Below are 21,217 nucleotides of genomic sequence, written 5' to 3'. Positions count from 1 at the left end.
TTGGCGGTGATATGGATCATGGTTGCTAAGTATCATTTGATTGCTTTGTGTTACCGCATTTGAAGCCCAGTTAGCTAAGGTTTGCACGTCAAACGCAAACAGCAATATTTAGGTAATAAGGTACTCTGGAATTCCTTCTACATGGCAAATTAGCCAGGGAATCTCCAAAAGTCCGTCAGAAAATTACTACAGAAAATCCTCAAGAAGTTGTTCAGGATTTTTGTTTGGGGAATTTCTCCAAGAATTCTTACGGTTCTCCTACTGATTATATCAGGGATTCCTTGAAGACTTTGAGAAATTCCTCCAGAACTCTTATGAGAATTCCTCCTATAACCCTTACAGGACTTCTTCTGGGATCTTCTTTCGGAATTCCTCGGTAATTTTCCCAGAAAATTCTCGGAAATGTTTTCAGGAATTCCTCCAGAAATTTCTTCAAGAATTCCCACGGGAATACACTCAGGAAGTTCTTTGGAAAATTCTTCCAGTAATATGTCATGGATTCGCACTATAAATTCGTCCTGAAAAACACTCAAGGAATTTTTCAGGGAATTTCTCCATTAATCATTTTAAGGATACTTTGCCAAGAAACCTCCCTGAATTCTCGTGGAAATTTCCCTATGGATTTCGCAGGAATTGCTACATGAAAAAATCTTTCAGAAGTTGCTCTAGGAAGATTCTTAAGTAATTCTCTTACCTCTAAATACTCCTCGAGGAAGTTCCGTCAGCAGTTATATATTGTAATTTATTCAATCATTAAACGTAAGCCTGTTAGTTACAAAACTTTTGATCAGGTTAAGGAAAAATTTACAGGAAAATTTAATATTTAATATACATAGCTGAACCATAACCATGGGATGACTGTATTTTGTCCTCGTCCCCCGAACGATCCAGCTGCTCAATCTTCATAAAGCTCAGATCAATCGCACCTTCATTCACCTGACAACTTAAGCCCTCCCCAACTGTTACTCTAGGTTCCACAAATTTCTTCGACCTCCCTCCTCCCCTCTCTAACACCTCGGCCACTGACCCCTTCTTCACCCACATACCGAAAATCTTCTGCCACCACTCCCCCAAAAAGCAAAAACTACACGACATTCACATAACCACCTTTTTTATGCTTCAGCTGCTTGCTGTTCCGAAATCCGACTTCCAACTGAGTGCCCCACAATCCGTTCCAAACGGCGGAAGATTTTGCACTGGGGGACGGACGGACTGACACGGAACCTTTCTCTGTCGGATTGTCACACGCGTGTCACGCACGAAGAACACGATCTCTCGAGAAACTCACGCACGGCTCGGCGACGGGACGCGTTTTCGACGACAGCAATCAAACACACAACAAACGACACTTTTTTCGCGGCGCACGGGGATCTTTTCACGACGACGGAACGGCACCAAAAGCAGCAGCCATGTTTGCGCTGGCGATTTTTTTCTCCTCTTTTTTGTATGGTGGACAACACTCGAAATCGGGCTTTTTTTTATTTTCTCTGTTTCGCGTTTTCCACTTGCTTCTCGCTATCGCTTGCTGCGATGATGATGATTGTGTTGTTGGGTCTTTTTCTCCCACTTGCGTTTTCGGGGTGAAATTTTGACGTTTTTGCGTGCGGAGGAATGTCACATCGCGGAAAAAAGAACGAAAACGGAGAACGAGTTCGATATGTTTCGCTGTCAATCAACGGCTCGAAGTCTCCAAGCAGGAAACTTGACGAAGAGGCAGGGTTTTGAAACCAAATCTCTACAAACGAAGCACGGTGGGAAAAAGACTTAGTTAAACCCGAATAAAATAAATATTACAATACTCGCATAACTTCTGATCTCGCCCTAAAAGCCATTGGTAACCATGTGTGTAGCTCGTTGTTTAAACTCAGAGTTATGCGAGGATTAGATCGTATATATACTGTAAACTCCGCATTACCCTTTAATGTATAAAAAATACCCATTATTAGAAGATATATGGGGCTGTCAAAATAAAAGGCAATTGTCAAGTTTCTATAATGGGTGAATAATGCCCTCTTTCATATTCTGAATGTTTACTCAGTAATAGGTGAAAAACTTGATGAGGAAGTTTGATCTTGTGATCTTTTGGCTTTGATTACAATGATGCCAGGTAAACCGGCGTTTCTATACCTATAGAGAAAAGTAAATTAATATATTCAGAAGCATAAAACACTATTCGTTTACTAATACTGTTCCACATTTATTTCAGGCTTCAAAAATAAATGAATGAAAAAAGAGCAGTCTTGGAAGTCAACATGTCCATCAAAAGTAGTAGTTTAAAGCAAAGATACTGATAAATTCTAGATTCCATGAACTGTTTATTAAAAAAAAATAAAGTGTTTTTAAAATGAAAACTATATCCTGTTAGTAGTTTAATTACTATTTACCTAATTATCTAAGTTTTATAAATGAATGCAACGACAAAAGAATATAGAGTACATTTTACCCATTTTCCGTAAAAATCTAGCAGCAATAATGGGTAAAATTTACTCGCTGATTTGACGTACAAGCCGTTTACCCATTAATGAGTACAGATGCTTTACTCTTTTTAAGAGTTAAACTAGTTTCTCTCAAAGAGGGTACTTTTTTACCCTTTAAAGGGTACTTTGAGCTTACAGTGATATGCATTAAGGGACTGTGGAGTTTGTTAACTGTACACTGTAAGACCAAAGTACTCTTTAATGGGTAAAAAAGTACCCTTTATGAGAGAAACTAGTTTAACTCATAAAAAGAGTAAAGGGCCTGTACTCTTTAAAGAGTAAACGGCTTGTACGTCAGATCAACGAGTGAATTTTACCCATTATCCAAAACATATATTTTGGCAAACAGAGTGAAATTTACTCTTTTTCGAATATGAAAATTCAATTGATTTCTATTTTTTTTTCGTATATAAAATAATCAACTAACGAAATTTTAATAAATTAATTATTTTTATTAAATTAAACAGTTACAATAAATCATTGGTTATTTGCGAAAGCATAATTGACTGATTAATTGTGATGTTACTAGGTTGGTAAACGGGGCAGCTCAGGGGGTGGGAAACTCGGCTCATCTGAAATTGTGCCGAATTGTGCCCATTGTGCGAGAATGAGCGATCTAATCAATATGTCATATTTGGCTGGTTGCACTGCAAAAACTGGCAACAGTTACTGATGTTATGACAGATTGTTTTTGTTTTGTCTGGATAACGAATCACAGATCGAATCGATCGAACAGCATTAGAATTATTAATTTTTAATCAGGTTTTTAATGCTTATTTGCTTGACCGAAGACGTTGTTGGAGTTTCTGAGCATTCGGTAAGTGTTGAGTAATGACAAAAGTAATGAACACAAAACATCATTTAATTAAAATTGGTATGACTCTTTTTGTAGAAAAATCAAACATCATCAACAGAAGATGCATTCATCGGGGCGCAGCAATCGTATTAATGAGAGCGGTTTCCCTTGCGGAATCAAACTATTTAATCAATATATAGCACCATCGATCAACTATTGTATGCAAAATAATACATGAGGTATTTAGACCGACAGTGAGAATATTACTATGCGGAAGGTTCTCGGGTTAAGTCCAAAAGTTAGAGATTGTCGAGTGATCGAAAATGCAGTCGACTCATCTCGATATCCCAAAGACCATTCAAACCACCAAGAACCAGGAAACTAGGGAGCACAAATTTCATATAGTTCAAATCATCTATAACCCAGGATAAGTATAATTAAAGTTTTAATAGAGGTTTTTTATCTTTATGTTATATATTTTTGGCAATGCGATTTCTTGACATTCGACTTATATTCTACAAGTAATGATGTAAATTTTCGAAAATTGAGGTAGGGAAAGTGTACCAGTTATGGTACGGTTTGATATTATAACGACGCAGTAAAATGCGTTATCGCATAAGTAGGTGCTAGCTCAAATTTCAATATGCAGGAGATGGTGCGTGAGTGCCCTGATGATGTTTCGGAAAAATAAATGAGGAATAGAATAACCTTCAGATGGTTGCTTTTATTCAGATAACTCTTGAGAAATGTTCAAAATCGCATGCATAACTATTCCATATGAATAAGAAATCTATTAAACTAACATGTGATTACAGGCGTGTACTCACTAAGGTCGATGGTCTTTTTCTTGACATTAAAGTCCCCACTAGGAAAGAGCCGGCAACTCAGCGTAGTGTTCTAAGAGCACATCCAAAGTTATCAACTGAGAGCTTTCTTTGCATAAATTGCCATTTTCGCATTCGTATATCATGTGGCAGGTACAATGATACTCTATGCCCATGAAAGTCAATGAAATTTCCAATACGAAAAGATCCTGGACCGACCGGGAATCGAACCCAGACACCTTCAGCATAACTTTGCTTTGTAGCCTCGGACAGTAACCTAACTCGGCTAAGCAAGGCCCCAATGGTCGATGGTGCACACTTCTTCAAAGTGTGAGCAACTCAGTGTGACGTCGAATCCTGATGGTGTCTTCGGTGCACTAATTTCTTGTAGATCGAGATGATCTGAAGCAACGTGCTCTTTTAGCACTTGTATGATAGTCTAATTTGTATGTCTAATTATTATGTATAATAAGCAATGAAAAGTTCCATTCACAAATTTCATAACGCTGAGGAGGATGGGTTGATGTCCTCAAGATGTTATGGTTCATAGAAAAATTGTAGAATATTTTTACAAATCGGTTACGACGGGTTTGGGTGGGTGTTGAAATGGTCATTTTAGGCCTATGAAATTTGTGAATCAGCCTTAAAAGGATAGAAAAAAAGCTACTGGTTCGGACTTTTTGTTTTATTTTGCTACGTCTGCTTCGGTCTACATCTACTGCATATTCGCCCTTCTGCGACGTTTTAACTTTTTTTTATTCATAAAACTATAAATGGAAGACAAATCAAAATCTGATAGTAACAGATTTACATTATGTATTCGGATGAGCATGCTGAGGTTGATTAGAGATATGCAAGAACGATACGATTAGAAACATGATAGAAAGTGTCATGCTTATAGCACATTTAAAGACTTCAGAAACTTTAATGTACTGCTTGGCAACACCAAACTGGAACGATTCGCTTTCTTAGTAGGAGCCACAATATGTGTTTTGTAATTCTTCATATCCTTTTGGCGGTGGCGCTCGTTACACAAATTAAGGGCTCCTTGTTCTGATACGTTATAAAAATTCCCAACTAGAAAAATACCTCTGCGTTTCACTTTAACAGGGCATTTGACAGGAACAGTTTGTAGGGAACACGCTTTAGATCTCCCTGCAAGATTTGATTAAGTGTCTTAAAAGTTATGTATACATTTTATAACTTGTATTTTCACCTGCCTGATATTGAAAACTGCTAACATGGCAAATCAGGCGACCGCTCAATGCCACCCAATCTCCAACGGTCACGTCATCCTTAATATGGTTGGTGGTAATCGGCAGAGCATTGAGCGTTCGGATCCGGTGGAAACGCCTCAATCTATCATTTGAACGTTTAAAGCGGCCAGACGATAAAAGCCAAAGCATTGTGGACTTTTTAACATGGATGATTCTCCCATTAATCCCTTTCACTTTAAACGAATGGCTTTTGGATACCGACTCACAATTCCGTAGTATCAATTCTCCGCCTGCTCGTTGAAATATGCTTTCTGCTGTTTCGATTTTCTCAGATTCATTCCCATTGCAGTCAACAAAACTTGCTTCATCTGATCGGCTAGAATCTTTGTTGTCTCGGATTGGTTCTTCTAAAATAGAGAGTAAAATGTTACACACAATTTAAAATTTAATGTATTATTTTATCTTCTTCTTCTTGGCATTACGTCCTCACTGGGACAGTGCCTGCTTCTCAGCTTAGTGTTCTTATGAGCACTTTCACAGTTATTAACTGAGAGCTTTCTTTGCCAAAGTTTCCATTTTCGCATTCCTATATCGTGTGGCAAGTACGACGATACTCTATGCCCAAGGAAGTCAAGGAAATTTCCATTATGAAAAGATCCTGGACCGACCAGGAATCGAACCCAGACACCTTCAGTATGGCTATGCTTTGTAGCCGCGGATTCTAACCACTCGGCTAAGGAAGGCCCCCATTTATTTTATATATCCCAAGTAACCACGAAGCTATATATGCATACTTTATGTTTGCTCTATAGTGTGCTATCAGACTTTGCTTTAAAGTGACATAACCTTTGAGAGCTTTATAAAGCATAATTAAAGTGGGAAAGGGCCCCACAACAACCAAATTAATGCAATACTTGGTTAAGCAGTTTTAATGCACAAGCCCTACTAAAGCATTTATGTTTGTATATTTAGGGTTCATGATGTATATTAGCTTTAAATAATGTATGTTTAGGGCTTGCGTTAAAAATAAACAAAACAATGAATCCATTGACTACCTTTCAATGGTTTTCTTTATCAGCTTAATGATTTTTTTTGTTAGAATCAGGATTCGAACCCACAACTAGGATGATGGTGTGCTGGATGCCTGGCGCGTTGGTGTCCTGTGCTAAAGCTGCTGATGTAATAAGGTAGGATAAAAGTTCCTTATAAACGAAGCCATTGTGTGAGTTAACATTACTATTCGCCCAGTTATTGCGAATAGAAAGAATTCTCTTCGGCGATTGATTTCCTTTCCTCACCAAATGAAACATCAATAGAAAGAATTTGATCACCATTCTTTCTCGTAGAGGAAATAACAGAACTTAACACACAAAACAAAGCCCTAGAAAATTAAAAAGATTTCAGGGGAGAGAAATTGATCGACATTTCTTCTCGCTCCTTATGATTACTCTTTTACGAGTCTCATAGATAAAATACACCAATTCTGATTGAATACATATATCCTTAGATCATGAAATGGGGGTTCGAGATGAAAGAAAGTAATTTCATTATTCTTCCATATCCCACAAAACGTAATGAGCGAGTGCGAACGTGCTCGATCGTCTTACTTATTTATTACAGATTCGAGTGCGTTTAATGAGGTTACGTAATCTTGTATGACAGCATAACTGTATATTCACTCTAAACGCTTAGCATAATGCTATATTAAAATAATGCTACAAAGCATTTACAATGTTAATCAAATGCATCATTGCTTGACAGTTATTGAATAAATGCATGATAACATTATTAATGCAAAAAAGGTTGACTTCCGACCAAATTAATGCAATGATATAATGCTTGTGGTTACTTGGGATATGTCTAATATTTCCATATTTAGATTTTATGAAGTTTGTTAGAATGAGCCTGAATGTCTTTTAGAAGAGAATTTAATAGTAGTTAACAACTGTAGTACTGCCCATAACTGCATATTTTGTAACATTCGACAAAAGTAGGCATTGAGTAAATGGAGTACAAAGTGTGCATTTTATGGCAGTATGGGAGGAAACTAAAATTTCGAAAAATTACCAGGAACTCAAATGTACTTATTTGAGGCTGATATTTTGTACAACTCATATCGCATACTAGGTGAATAGTCAGAAAATAATTCGGATAGAAATTTCATCGCTATTACATTACGAGGCTCATTTATAATCTCAATGTGACTGTTATGCGATTATAATTATCAATGTGACAAAACAACTTGGTATTTTTTTCGAATTTTCTAGAACAATCTCACAGATTTCATTAAGTTGATCGAAAGTATTTATCATTTGATGACTCTCCATGGTATTAACTCCAATTTGTCAAAAATGTCGAATGTGACTGTTATGCAGTTATGGGCAGAGTAGTTCAAAACTAAAATTTATTCAACGAAATTGTGTTCACTGTGTCTCGGTTGGAGAAAAGAATATAGTGAACACATTTTCATGATTTTAACGAAAAAACTGCCTTTGAAAATTTTCAAATTGATGATCCTGCCCCCTTAAACTATGTTTAAGGCCTGGTGGTGAAGAAACCGCTTATTAGTGCCAAACATTCAAAACAAAAAAAAACATAACTTAGCGTGTTCCAAAAACTACCTCTTTTTTACCCGATCAGATCCAGGAGCCCACAGGTTTATGTTGTAGCTCATACAAACATTTGAGGTTTTTACATATACAAAAGACATTACTGAGGGAAGTATATATAATGTATAAAGATGGTCTTACCAACATTTTCATCGTTCCATTCTGTCTCGTCCAGCGCACTGACAAATTGAAATTCGGGTGTTGTTTGAGTATTTCGAATAACAATATTATTGGAAAATTCGATTTCATCCTTAATGCATCCGACAGAAATTAGAAGTTCTGTGGCGTCAATCTCTGCGTCCAAAATAGCTCTACAAATTTCATCGTCGGTTGGTAGATCATAAATTATTGTTTCTGAAGCTTTTTGTTCTTGTTTTCGCAAAGTAGGGAAATGAAGCAAATTTTTCCTGCGATACATTATTAGCAGTTTCATCTGCACCTTTTGCATCCTCTGCTCGACGTCCTTAATAGTGAAATTGATGGCAGTGTGATTTAGTGTAGTCATCGAACGCAATTCCCTGAAACATGTTTCGCATGGTTGACTGGACAGGATGGGAACGTTAAATTGTTCCGGATGGTGATTTTCACGACAAACAATTACAAATTGGATAAGTGCATGTGCGTTGAGTTCCAGGGACCAATAGACATTTGAAGTTGGACATTGTTTGATGTTCTTCGTATTCTTCAAACTAATAGAACGTCAAGCTCGAATGAAAAATAAAGCAGTCCTATAAATAATAGAAACGAGGATTATACTTTTGGTCAATTGATAGTCAGTAGTGCTGTTTTTGATAATAAAAAAAAATCATTCGAATGCTAAATATGCTTGTTTTAAGACACCTAAAATCATTAAAAACTAAAACTGACGATTTTTAATTGGGTAAAAATTTCTCAAATCTGCAGTGAAGTCATCTAAATGTGTATACCAAGCTAGCAATTTGTTCTTAGCAGCAAATGCCAGATTAGAGCCATATTTTCAACTTGCCCCGTTGTACCTTACAAGACATTTATAAGCTAGACCTGTCAGTATATTCAGGAAGCAAAATTTACCGATGTACAAACTTTACTGAAACTCTTGAAACTGTTGGTAAAAAGACCATCTCATCGTGTGGTTTCTGTTAAAAGCCTATAATACTTTTTAATAATAGATGAACTTACCAAATCGCTGTAATTCGGGTTTTCGGTGGGATGTTTTCTTCGATAAATGCTTGATATATCAAACGCATTACTTTCAAATACGCAACCGTTCCATTGCTTCCAGGGACCACTTCGCCCAGATGTTCAATCAACTCGGAAGACATTAATTTTATTGATGGATCAAATTTCATTTTGTCCAACGGATTTAAATCGGATGGATTCAGTTTATGCACAGATTTGTCTCCATAATCCATCATCTGTTTCAAAAGCGACGATGCGATTGTAAAGTTTCCTGAAATGAAATAATGCAATATTTATAAGCGGTTAATTCACCATTGCTTTTAGGCCTTCAACTTATTTTACCCCTTCTTTCTCATGGTAGATTCAGAGCTCCATTGATTTTCGATGAACTTGAGACAACCAAATCAGATGAATACTATGCAATAGTTACTACAGTAAACTTTCGCTTACTCGATATTCCGTATCTCGATATCGAGTTAGAGAACCTTAGTGAAAGTTGGTTTTCAAGGCAAGCTAACATGGATGGCATGGATACATCATTGACTCGATGGTCCTTTCAATTACGAATTATGGAGAGTTGACCTCTATGGTATACTCATCAGATTAAACCATTAGCTAACTAACTGTTTCAATAGTAAATAAACAATCAATTTACTGTCAAAAACAACTACTTTTTAACTGATTTTGACAAGTTTAGCCCATTTGCAATATTGTTTGTTCAAGCTTTTTTTACATTAAAGTTTTTTTGTGAAGATTTTTTTTCTGTTTAATAATCGATCAAAGTCATGGGAAAGAGAGGGTAAACTTGGTTTATGGCTTAATATGGCATGCAGAAATGTACTAGACAATTATAAACATTTGTATGAGAAGACAAACTTCGAACTTCGAGCGCTATTTTCTCAATACCTACTTTTTCTTTATGGGACAGTTATGCTTTTATGGGAGGTAAGATACTTACCAAGGTACATATGCTTTTTAGGATCTAGTAAACTATGCCTTAGTTTATTGATCAAGTGGATTGAGTCCTGGATGCAAAGTGCCTCGTCGCCTAATTCAGCAACAAAATGTGGTCCATACACTTTGCACGGCGCTTCTCGAGGATGACCTGTCCTGCATTTCATAGCAGTGAGCAATCGTGGATCCCCATCGGAAGCATTAGCTACTACAGTGATTCCAGCATTAGCAAGTTGTGTTTCAATATAACGCCATCTACGAAGCACATCTTCATGTGTAAATTTGTTGTCCGTACACATATAGAAAATGCAGAAAGGTGATGCTTTCGGGACCAATGGTGTTGCAAGAATCGTATACAAATATTCGCCAACGGTGTATGTATCGAGATCGTTGATGAGTTTTGCCACCGAACTGGCTATGAACAGATCTTGTTTTGGCATGCCGTTTTCATTCAAAGGAGCGACTAGTCCACGAATTGAGTCGGTTTTACAATCGTATTCAGGATTTGGCGATACAGGTGTTCCATCCTCACTTAGTACAACACGCATCGGGTAGTCGTGAGCCTTCAAGTATTTGACGAGTGGAGCAATCATTAAAATACCTTCTCGAGTATCTTCAGTATGCGAAGAGATATGCTTTTTCAACGTTTTGATGCAAGGCAGAGACATATTTTGTCTTTTAAATTGATAGTTACTACAACCAGCCGTCATATAATCGTAAGCGGCTACATCCAACTCTAAGTCGTTGTAGCGCATGCCTCGTTCATTGGTAATTTTTGCCCGCTCGTGAATGCTGACGTGTAGATCAAGTAAAGTGTTAGGTTGATCGGTCGCAGAGCAAGGTTCGTTGAAGTGTTCGACCGGCTCACTCCAAACCTTCAGTTTTCCGACGGGTTTGCTGGAAAAAATAAGATGTAGGGGAAAATTTTCGAAATTTTCTTCACTACCTACTTCCCTCCAGAGGATCGAAACCGGTTTCATCAGGATGCAAATAGATTTTATCGTTTGACACTTCTTCGAATTTAATCTCCACTAAAAATAAAAACAAATATATCGTTAAAATATAATTTAGATGTATAAACAGGTATGAACATAAAATTAAGCAATGCCATGAACTTGTAGCTGAACATCCTCTAAGTCCACCAAAATGATTTCATTTAAGTTTAAATTAACATGAGATTGAGCTCAATTAAACGTATAGTGTTTATTTAGCTTTAAATTATTGTTTCATTTGGAAATATAGGGGGAAAATAACCATTTGATCTCAAATAGCGTGATTTATTGAAATCACATGCGATCACACATAATTTATAAAGGCGCTCCATTTGAAAGCTAAGGATTACAGAATATTTACTTTACGCTGCGCTATATAGTGTTTCAAGTCCTTATAGGATTCTGGACCGAATATAATTCAAGACAGAATATATCATTCTGAATTAAATCCAGTGAGTTTATTTAACAAAATGATACGTTTCTCAACAATGTCAATTCTGGATAACATGAGCTGAAAATATAACAAAATTTGTTAGGATTCCATGTCTAGTGTGTATTTTTAGATTTCGATTGAAATCCTATGGTAAATTCGTTTAGAATACTATAATATTTAACTTGAGAGTTACAGGGCCCATTCACAAATTTCATAACGCTAAAGGGGGTGGGTGGGTGTCTTCGCGATGTTACGGCTCATACAAAATTTATGAAATATTCACACAAAAAGTGTTACGAGGGGTTGGGTGGGTGTCGAAAATGGCCATTTTTAGCGTAATGAAATTTGTGAATAAACCCACACCTTAAAGTGTTCAGTTTATTTTATCTACAAAAACAGTTTATTAACAGTAACTATCTTGGACTGTATTATAGAGTGATGGAACCAAGGTCAATCGTATCCGGTTTACGTTGTGCGAGTGTCAAAAGTTGTTTGTGTTCAGTCGAGGATGGATTACCGATTGGTTAGCATAAAACGAGCTTGTTATTACACGTTTATATCAAAGCAAAGTTATGTTATTTGTATTTTTCAAGCAAACTATGAATGGTTCGTCACTACTAGTGTCGGCACAAGCCTTTATTCTGTTTTAAATAATTTTAATATTCATATTCCATCTTTTTTTTTGTCATTTCTTAAAATAACCAGCATTATAAATGTCGGCTTCCATCATTACTACAAATAACCTTTGTGTAGTTCGATATTATGAATGTCGATGTACTACAGCGTTACGTTTTCATACCCTATAAGGTTTTTGTTATAAAATTGTCAGGATTATTTCACAAATTATCATAGAACTGCAATAAATTAAGATGATTAAATAAATAGTGTTTTGAACTCTTTTTTGAAACTTTTATCAATATCGTTCATGTTGAAGAATAAACAGACTGTGGATGGTTCGTCACTTCAAGTGTTGGCATGAACCTTTATATTAATAAATATAGTTTTATTATATAGGGAAAGTGTACCAGTTAGGGCCATAGTAGTTCCCTATTTGGCCATATGCAAAATTTGGATAACTTTTACATTTTTAATCTTTTTGAACTTTTTAACATCAAGATTTATCCTTTACTTTACTGCTAAAACACAAAAGATTTTTCGAAATGTGAAGGCATTCAAGATATCACGTATGGCGAAATAGGGAACCACTATGGCCGTAACTGGTACACCTACCCTATAGCTTTCTTTTCTTGTCATTACTAAAAATAACCTTTGAATAGTTCGATATTTTGAATGTCGACTTATTTTTTTAATCTTCTGTAAGGACTTGGCTGGCGCCGCTATTGACTTTTAATATGAGATCTGCTAAAATTGCATTTCGAGTGTAAACGAAACACCCATCCATTATTCATTTGGATCGAAGTACAATTCTTACCAGTTTCGATCAATGACGGAGTAGCAATCATTGACATGTACTGTCAGTCTATGATATGCTATGCTAGTAACTATCTTAGACTGTATTATAGATAAAATTAACTTTGCTCAGTAAGTTTCTATGTTAAGGGGACACGGGAGACCGTGTTATTTTCCCTATCTTTCGTCTCACTCTAACAATAATCATCAAATCTTTGTGGAAGCAAATCTCGAGTTTTAGTGAACCGATGAAGCTGAAAATTTATCGGGTTGTGTACTACATATAAAGCATCATAGTGATACATTTTCGCATCGATATATGGAGTGGTTCTTGGGATTTGCTTCTTGAAATGGATAGGGTGATTATGATGACGTCCCGTGCGGCCTTAAAGGTGGGCCACTTTTCACTAGAGACGTAAACACGTAAAAAGCAAGAAAATTAAAAATAAGTAGGAATTAAAGTGGGGCCTTCCTTAGCCGAGTGTTTAGAGTCCGCGGCTACAAAGCAAAGCCATGCTAAAGGTGTCTGTCTCAGTGAGGACGTATTGCCAAGAAGAAGAAGAAGGAGAAGAAGAAGAAGAAGGAATCAATGTGCCAACGATGCTTTTAGTAAATTATTTTACCTATTATAGAAAACTTATCGTTTGTGCAAAATTATGAACATTAATACACAGGATAAGAAAATTGAAAGAATGAGAGCCCAGAAAGAGGAACACGGCGCCCTTGAAGAAATTTAAGATTTTTTAATAACAATCATTACTTTATACTTTCCCTTGTAAACACATAAGATCGATAAGTATTTGCTCTAAAAAAATTATGAGTTTTATTGTGTGTTTTAGATTAGTTACAGCAGATTGAAATTTGAAAAGCTTTGAATGTACAGAATATGGGGCCTTCACGGTATATGATTTACATTTGGCAATTAATTTACCTTGGGTGTCCTCTTGACTCGTTTCAACGAATTCCACAAATCCAACTGTTGCTTCCTCGGAAATCACAACACCTTCAGTGCAAACGCTATCATAATGAAGTTCGACAAAGCTATCATTTTCCACGTAGTACGGATCAGCATCACTCGAAGACGGATTCATTTGAATTATATCGGCGAAAGGTTTGTCTGTACTATTCTCTGTGAAGCAAAAATATATGCAAGCAAAATGAACCAATAAAGGAAAAAATTGTTTTTTTTTTAAATTCTGGACTTCCCTGGAATAAGGCAATGTACAGTGTCGGTTCGATTTTGGCAACAGATCAAACAAATGTCCATATCGTGAATTTATTTAGAAAGTTATCCAACTACATTTTTAATCAAATTATAGGAACTGTTATTTATTCTTGCCAAATCCTAACAAATTTTGGAAAACCATCCTATTTTTGAACAATACCAACCACAAATGTTACCAAAACCAAAAAAGAACGATGTTGCTAAAATTGAATAATTTAGTGTTGGCAAAATCGAATGGGCACTGTGCAGCATGAATTACATCTGATTTGTTATGTGTTAGTTACTTTCGACGTGTTCCTGGTACCCTTCAAGGAATTCCACTGTTTCAAATTGTGCATCCTTGGCAAACACATATTCTTCAGTGCAGACGCTGTCATTATACATTTCGAGAGATCTTCTATATGAGTATGGATCTGAACCATTCAATGCCGGTTCATTTTTGCTTACATCGGTGAGAAGTTCAACTGTGATGTTTTATAAATAACACAAAAATTGTATTCTTTATAATTCGAAAACCTATCGTCGGAAAATATCTATTAAAGTGAATTGCAGCATATAAATTACCTTCTAATACTTCGACGTCTTCGTAATTGAGATCTAAAAATAGTGAATGAAATGTTCAAACAGGGTTAGGAGTGTTATGGCTATAGTGGTTTCCTATTTAGCCATACATACAATTTTCATTTATATTATATTATTGAAGGTGAAGATGAATCGAAGCCAAACCTCAATTTTTCAAGAGCACAAATCTGGAGAACCAAACATCCGTTTAATCTGAAAACTTAATTGATTGGTCACTAGCTGGTGGGGACCAATCGATTAAGTTTTCAGCTCAAACGGGTGTTCGGTTCTCCAGATTTGTGCTCTTGAAAATTCGAGGTTTGCCTTCGATTCACCTTTACCTTAAACACGCGAATTTTTTTAAATTCCAAATCTTTTCACGTTAAAATTAAATTTTCTAATAAGAGATGATCTGGGCATTGGCCCTTTTACATTGTGACGCCGGAATTCTTCAAGTGCAAACTCTCCACATTTTAGTCCCACCATTTAACACAGCCCTGCTACTGTCAAATGACAGCAGCATAAAATTTAATCAGTCCAGCTGTTTTGATTTGCAACACAAAAAAACATTCAAAAACATTGCAAATCCTTTCGCTCCGCGCGTGCAAGTTTTCACCAATTTACCCTAGTAAAAGTGCCCATTCGCATCCTGCCAAAATGAAAAAGCAAGCGAAAAACCTGCTGATGGACAAGCTGCACCGTGGCGTCGTTTACACCTGCATCGGGCTGACTCTTTATGGAAGTTACATGCTGGGGCAGCGTTTCTATCGCTATTTCACCGTCATCAAACCGGCACGACTGGCCGAAGAACAACGAATGCTGGAAGCCGGAGCCGGACCAGGCCCTCTTGTGTCCGCGGACAGTGCACCCACGCTGAAGACGTAGGCTGGGAATGGCCATTATGAATAAGTGAAATTGTACGCGTGAATGGTTTGTATGACCGGATGAATGTTCGCATTAGGATGCATAAGGGCTTAGGTGTGAATAAAATTATGTAACTGTTGAACTCATTTTTTTGGTGAAATCTATATGAAATTGTGAATTTCCTGTAATGCAATGTGCTACTAGCATAAGCTTTCTCATTAATCATCAATATTTTCAACTAATTAAGCAACAAGATTGTACTTTGCATAACTGTTGGAATTGTTTAACACATAAATCTAAAATTACTTCAATTCGCTAAACAACAATGTTTTGGAAAAGGCCCTGGGTTTGGAATTGTATTTTCTAGCGAGCGATGATTTTAGATGATTGCTGTATATTTTAGTGTGGATTAGAGGTTGCATGAACTTCAAAACAATGGCAAAGTTTTTATAATTACAATAATCAGATTTTTTTTTGGATAATCTGATCTATTGATTCTATTTAAACCATTGCATGATACTTCAATACAACGATCATTCGTCGAAGTCTTCTAATCTCCGGGGAAACATAACTTTAAGCTGGCTAGCAGATTATCAACTGAGGGTGGGTTATGAGTACAATCAGACCCTTGAATGTACAATGTGGGTTAGTATATGGAAAATGCCATTGGCGGTTTGTAATCTTCTACGAGGTTTTTCGAGACCCATTAGGATGCGTAAACGGGTTGCGGATAGGAGCAAAGAACGATCAGTAACATTCACTTAAATAATGCCATGACAACATGCCGTTCTATGACTAGGTGATGTTATGTGATCTTATTAAAAAAAATTCTTGGTTTTTAGATCGACTCAATGTTTTTTTTTTTTTTTTTGAAAACAATTACAACGGATATTGCAGCATTAAAGAAGTTTGCGTAGAGTCTAGCTGCTTAACCAACTCGTTTTTTTTTTTCAAGTCAGAACCAAAAATAAATAATCTTAGCAGAGTTAAAAGCAATATAAAGAGCCAATATATTTAAATTTGATCTTAAGTTAGAAGTAAAGCGAAGTAAAAAAAATGCATCAAACCTAGTTTCCTTTCTAGTTATTAAGATATCCGTTTGGAGGCTTTTATTGAACTTTCATTTGGTGGGTATTTTGAAGACAATAAGTGTAGGGTTACCATTTTTGCTCTCAACGGAAAGAGTACATTTCTCCAACCCCGTAAAAGAGTACTAGAGAGTATACTTTAGTCTATACTGAAAATTAAAAACGCACTTTTAACTTGTGTCACTGTCTTAATTTTGTTGTATTGAGTATTGCCCTATTTTGTTTTTTTTTCTAGTTCTCAAAATCGTCAGCCACTTATCACACATTTTAATCACAGTTAAATTTTTCAGAGAGCTCTTACTGAATTGGACCTTGACTCTGAGAGAATAGATAAAATACAATATTTTATAATAACGTGAATAACACAAAAAGTCGTTCGACATTTTGGAACAATGGTGGCTGTCACACAAGATTTTTTCCACCAGAAAAAATGTCTTTGATTTAAGACTCGTTAAACGTTTTGAGAAAGCTTGACTTGATTTAATAGTTCACTTTTGTATTTTCGAAACAATACTCAGGGTGTCTACTACCTGGAAAAACCTGGAAAACCTGGAAATATCAGGGAATTTTATTCAACCTGGAAAAAACCTGGATTTCTCAGGGAATTTTGGCTACACTCAGGGAAATTATTTTAAAGCAATAGTGCATGGTAGAATATGTCGTTTTTGTGAAACAAAATCTTTTCAATCAAAAAATTTTTGGCTGCGCCGCTATCAAAACGCTAGTTGACATGTTTAGTCCTTTTAACGATTTTTATTTATTAAACATAAACATGTTTAGTAGGGCGCGGCTTATTCTTCAAAAGCTCTCAAAACCAAAAATTCGTGTGCTTCACTGAATTCAAATCACATTATAAGAGAAACCTCAAAATCTGAGCCAAAAATATTAACATTTAAAGGTGGCGCAAGCGTTTTGAAGGTGAATTTTCAGGTTATAAAAAATGACCTTCAGTAAAGCGTTTCTCTGAGGATAAAAAAATTAACTCAAAATTTTCAACACAGATCCTCCAGCAATTCGAGTGAGAGTGCAAAAAAAAACCTTTGAATGTTAATATTTTTGGCTCAAATTTTGAGGTTTCTCTTTTAATGTAATTTAAAATTAGTAGAGCTCACGAATTTTTGGTTTGAGAACTTTTGAAAAATAAGCCGCACCCTAATGTTTAGGCAATGAAGCAAAATTTAAGATTGCCAAGTTGATAAAGGCTAGTACAGTTCTAGTTGGGTTTCATTCATGAGCATATGAAACCTAGTTGAAAACATTCCAATTTTTTCAAAAATTTTTTTTTTCTTTTTTTATACAAAAATAATAAACTTTGTAGGTAAAGAGAAAAAAAGACAAAAATACTATATTTTGAAGGTTAGCAGATTTTTTTATAGTCTTGTCTATTTAAGTCTCACTATTTTAATGCAAGTTTCTATTTTTGGTTAAGGTCTCTAAAGTCTCTATTTTAATCAAAATGGCCACTAAACTCACACTTAATCTGCTTGCAGTAAATCCTGATGCAAAATTCTAGAGACTCAAGAGAAACCTACAAAGACTATTATACGATTATTTCACAAGTTCTTAATGATATTTTTCTCAGATCCCGAGGAATGCTTCAGGAATTCTAGTAATTTTTCCAGTGATTTCTTCTGGAATACTTCCAGGAATGCTACCAACAATTTTTCAATGGATGCTTAGAAGAATTTCTTAAGAATTTGGCCCAGAGTTGCTAAAGCTTTCCACCGCTTTCATAAAGGTTTATTCCAGAGCTTAACAAAAAAAAAACTTGCAGTAATTTTCACAGAGATTATCCTGAACAAAAAAAAACCTAGCGTTTATCACATGATTTTTCCACTGATTTTTTGTAACTTCTAGAAAATTTCGCACAGATCCTAAAGATTTATTTCAGAGTTTTTGAAAAAAAAATTTTTTTCGACATTTTTCCAAGAAACCCTATAATAATTTCTACGCCATTTTTCATAAGGACCCTTTTTTTAATTTATTCACGATTACACTCAGGAATTGCTCCAAAATCCTTCAGGCATTGTTCGGTGAAATCGGAGTTATAAACTTATAAACTTTTCCAAGAATTTCTTGATAAATTTAATTTGGGATTTCTTATAAAATTTCTCCTGAAATTCTCTCGGCATTTCTCCATCATTTCATCAAAATATGATTCTTGTGATTCCATTTCTTGAAAAAATTTTCAAATGAAATTTTCAAATCTCAATGAATTTTTCCCAACTTCATCACCATTTCTTCAAAAACAAGACTGTAAAACTTTATTCAGAGGTTGAATTGTTTTTTTTTTCAGTTATATTAGCAATTTATGAGGAGAATCTTAGAAAGCGCTTCATCAAGAATCCAAAATTTCGACATTCCTTGTGAATTTCTCAAAATTTTCTACTATAAATCTGACAAATTTCTTTGATTTTTTCCTGGAGACATCCCTTGATCTTTAAATACTTTATCAAAAAACTTGGAGGAATTTCTGAACGAGGTTAGAATTCTTGAAGATGATCTAAATCAATTTTTTGGAAAACTTGTAGATTCGTTGAATCATAAAACGATTATTGGACGGATTCCTGATCCTTAGAAAAATTCCAGATCGTGTTCATGAAGGTATCTAAAACGAAATTCTTGGCAGAATTACTCACAGAATTCGCTAAACATCACAAATCATACTCCTGGAAATATTATCGGTGTAATATGTGAATAAAATTTACAGCACAACGAGCAATTGTAATAGCACGAGTACGTTTTTGATGTACATAAAACTGAATACCATTTTAGGGAAGTCTTTTTTTTCTTAAGTTCAATCGTTGTTAATATCTGACTTTGATGATGACAGGCACTTTCAGATCATTTGATAATAATTCTTGGTTTTCGTGGAATTATTACAAAATAACCAGGGGCCCAGATAGCCGTAGCGATAAACGCGCAGCTATTCAGCATGACCATGCTGAGGGTCGTGGGTTCGAATCCCACTGGTCGAGGATCTTTTCGTAAAGGAAATTTTCTCGATTCCCAGGGCATAGAGTATCATCGTACCTGCCACACGAATACACATGCAAAATTGGTCAATCGGCAAAGAAAGCTCTCAGTTAATAACTGTGGAAGTGCTCATAAGAACACTAATCTGAGAGGCAGGCTTTGTCCCAGTTGGGACGTAACGCCAGAAAGAAGAAAAAAGAAGAACCATTTTTTTCTTGAGTTGTTTACACACGTAAAACAAACAGATATTTTTTTGAAAATACTTTTCGTTAGACTTTTTTTAAGTGTTTCAAAGCCAAACTCCTATCTTTGAAAATAAATGTTTAATCATCTAATATTAAAAATTCACCAAACACTTAAGGATTTCAAAGAGTTTCTTGAACCTGGAATTATTTCCCAGAACCTGGAAAAACCTGGAAATATCAGGGAATTCTATTTCTGTAAATGAGTAGACACCCTGAATACTATATTTTACTGTTGAACTCTTTCATTCCCACGTCTGTTCAATGCTTGCATTTCCAAAACACCGTTTTAATAAAAAAAAAGCTCGAAAAAAAATTGGCTAAATTATTCAAAATCAGTAAGCTGATTATTTATTAGTTAGGTCACTTATTACTGTATTAAATAAAATAAATTATCGTATAAATACTTTCATTTAATTATTAAGCTAATCGTACAAATTCGGACCACCTGTGTTAACATGGGAAAGATGTTAACCTCCCAAGTAACATGATTAACTGAATACCAGTTTATTCAAGTTAATGAAGACTGAATTTAGTACTACACCATTTAATTCCACTAGAGTATGTATACTTTAGTGGAATTAAATGGTATAGTACTAAATTCGGTTTTTATGTACTTATAGGTATTCTACTGAACAGCTCGAAGATTTATTATCAGTTTATTGAACTGAAACATGCTTGAGAGTGATTTGTTCAACTCGTATTCAATAAAAATGTTTGTTGGGCTGGTTACATCAATGTGCTATTTGATTTGTTCGGAAATCCTCCGTAATATCTGGAAAAGAGTTCACTTGAGCCCATTTAGCAAAAAAGAATAGTACACAAAATTTTAAGGCAAAAAAGAGTACATGTACTCTAAAAAGAGTACGTCTGGTAACCCTAAATAAGTGAACTCCTGTGCATTGGGAGTCCCCTCCCCTTGGTTATGCGACCTTGCCGCGATGGGAGGGCAAAACCATTAGCCCATTAGATGGACACCAAAGGCGTAACCTGTAGTGGTGGTATCACATTTTGGCTGCGTCATGTTTTATATGGCATAAACGCACTAATATCTCGGATGTGATTTAACGGACGTTCTGCGTCGTTGATAGCATTGATGCCCATTTCAAATAATTAATCTATTCGAAGAGGACATTAATACTATTCGCGACGATTAGTTTGCCTTTTACTAACCAGAATGATCTGTAGCCGAGCGGTTCCACGCCGTTTCGCAAACCCGATTATTTTTGTATTTTTTTGAATCGCTTGAAAATTTGCATAAAGATTCTTTATGACCAAAAATGCCATTATGCACTTTCAGACCGCCATTTTGAACCTCGCCTTATTTTTGAGAAGGGCGTATCGAAAAATGCATGGCAAATATTTAAAAAAACTGTAACTCGAAAACGGTT

General features: G+C 35.6%; 3 protein-coding genes and 1 long non-coding RNA gene across 6 annotated transcripts in view; 2 read left to right on the top strand and 2 right to left on the bottom strand.

Moving 5' to 3' along the window:
* Nucleotides 1-1,635, bottom strand: part of LOC5570773 (tyrosine-protein phosphatase corkscrew) — a 438,185-nt gene extending 436,550 nt beyond the window's left edge. Inside the window, exon 1 of one of the 2 annotated variants that reach the window (XM_021849370.1) lies at nt 1,108-1,635. The gene's annotated coding sequence lies outside the window, so the exon portion shown is untranslated. Of the gene's footprint in view, nt 1-694; nt 715-1,107 lie in introns of those variants that run through there. The other variant, XM_021849372.1, reaches the window with a different exon arrangement.
* Nucleotides 1,636-3,075: 1,440 nt separating this feature from the next.
* Nucleotides 3,076-3,988, top strand: LOC110678821. The gene is made up of 2 exons (XR_002501966.1): nt 3,076-3,294; nt 3,370-3,988. It is a non-coding gene; the product is annotated as an uncharacterized LOC110678821 (long non-coding RNA).
* Nucleotides 3,989-5,104: 1,116 nt separating this feature from the next.
* LOC110679148 lies at nt 5,105-14,035 on the bottom strand. Of its 2 annotated transcripts, XM_021853212.1 has the most exons (5): nt 13,802-14,035; nt 10,986-11,066; nt 10,040-10,932; nt 9,082-9,352; nt 5,105-5,721 (listed from the first exon to the last, which is right to left on the bottom strand). In XM_021853212.1, coding segments are annotated over exons 3-5 (1,023 nt in total). In that variant the 5' UTR covers nt 10,791-10,932; nt 10,986-11,066; nt 13,802-14,035; the 3' UTR covers nt 5,105-5,720. The 2 variants fall into 2 exon arrangements, with proteins under 2 accessions (XP_021708904.1, XP_021708905.1); XM_021853213.1 differs by lacking the exons at nt 10,986-11,066; nt 13,802-14,035 and having other exon boundaries at nt 10,040-10,975.
* A 1,145-nt stretch (nt 14,036-15,180) lies between these two features.
* On the top strand, nt 15,181-15,666 carry LOC5570779. The gene has a single exon (XM_001659320.2). The coding sequence runs from the start codon at nt 15,314-15,316 to the stop codon at nt 15,539-15,541; it is 228 nt and encodes a 75-aa protein (XP_001659370.1). The 5' UTR covers nt 15,181-15,313; the 3' UTR covers nt 15,542-15,666.
* The last annotated feature ends 5,551 nt before the right edge of the window (nt 15,667-21,217 follow it).

The sequence above is a fragment of the Aedes aegypti genome, chromosome 3 (genome assembly GCF_002204515.2).
Source record: "Aedes aegypti strain LVP_AGWG chromosome 3, AaegL5.0 Primary Assembly, whole genome shotgun sequence".
Classification (NCBI taxonomy): Eukaryota; Metazoa; Arthropoda; class Insecta; order Diptera; family Culicidae; genus Aedes; species Aedes aegypti.
This window is presented reverse-complemented; position numbering and strand designations above follow the sequence as displayed.

Coding starts and splice junctions, on each gene's coding strand:
- LOC5570779 (XM_001659320.2), top strand. CDS start 15,314: ATGAAAAAGCAAGCGAAAAACCTGCTGATGGACAAGCTGCACCGTGGC.
- LOC110679148 (XM_021853212.1), bottom strand. CDS start 10,790: ATGCGCTACAACGACTTAGAGTTGGATGTAGCCGCTTACGATTATATG. Junction 9,353..10,039: donor TAAAAAGCATATGTACCTTG/GTAAGTATCTTA, acceptor ATTTCATTTCAG/GAAACTTTACAATCGCATCG.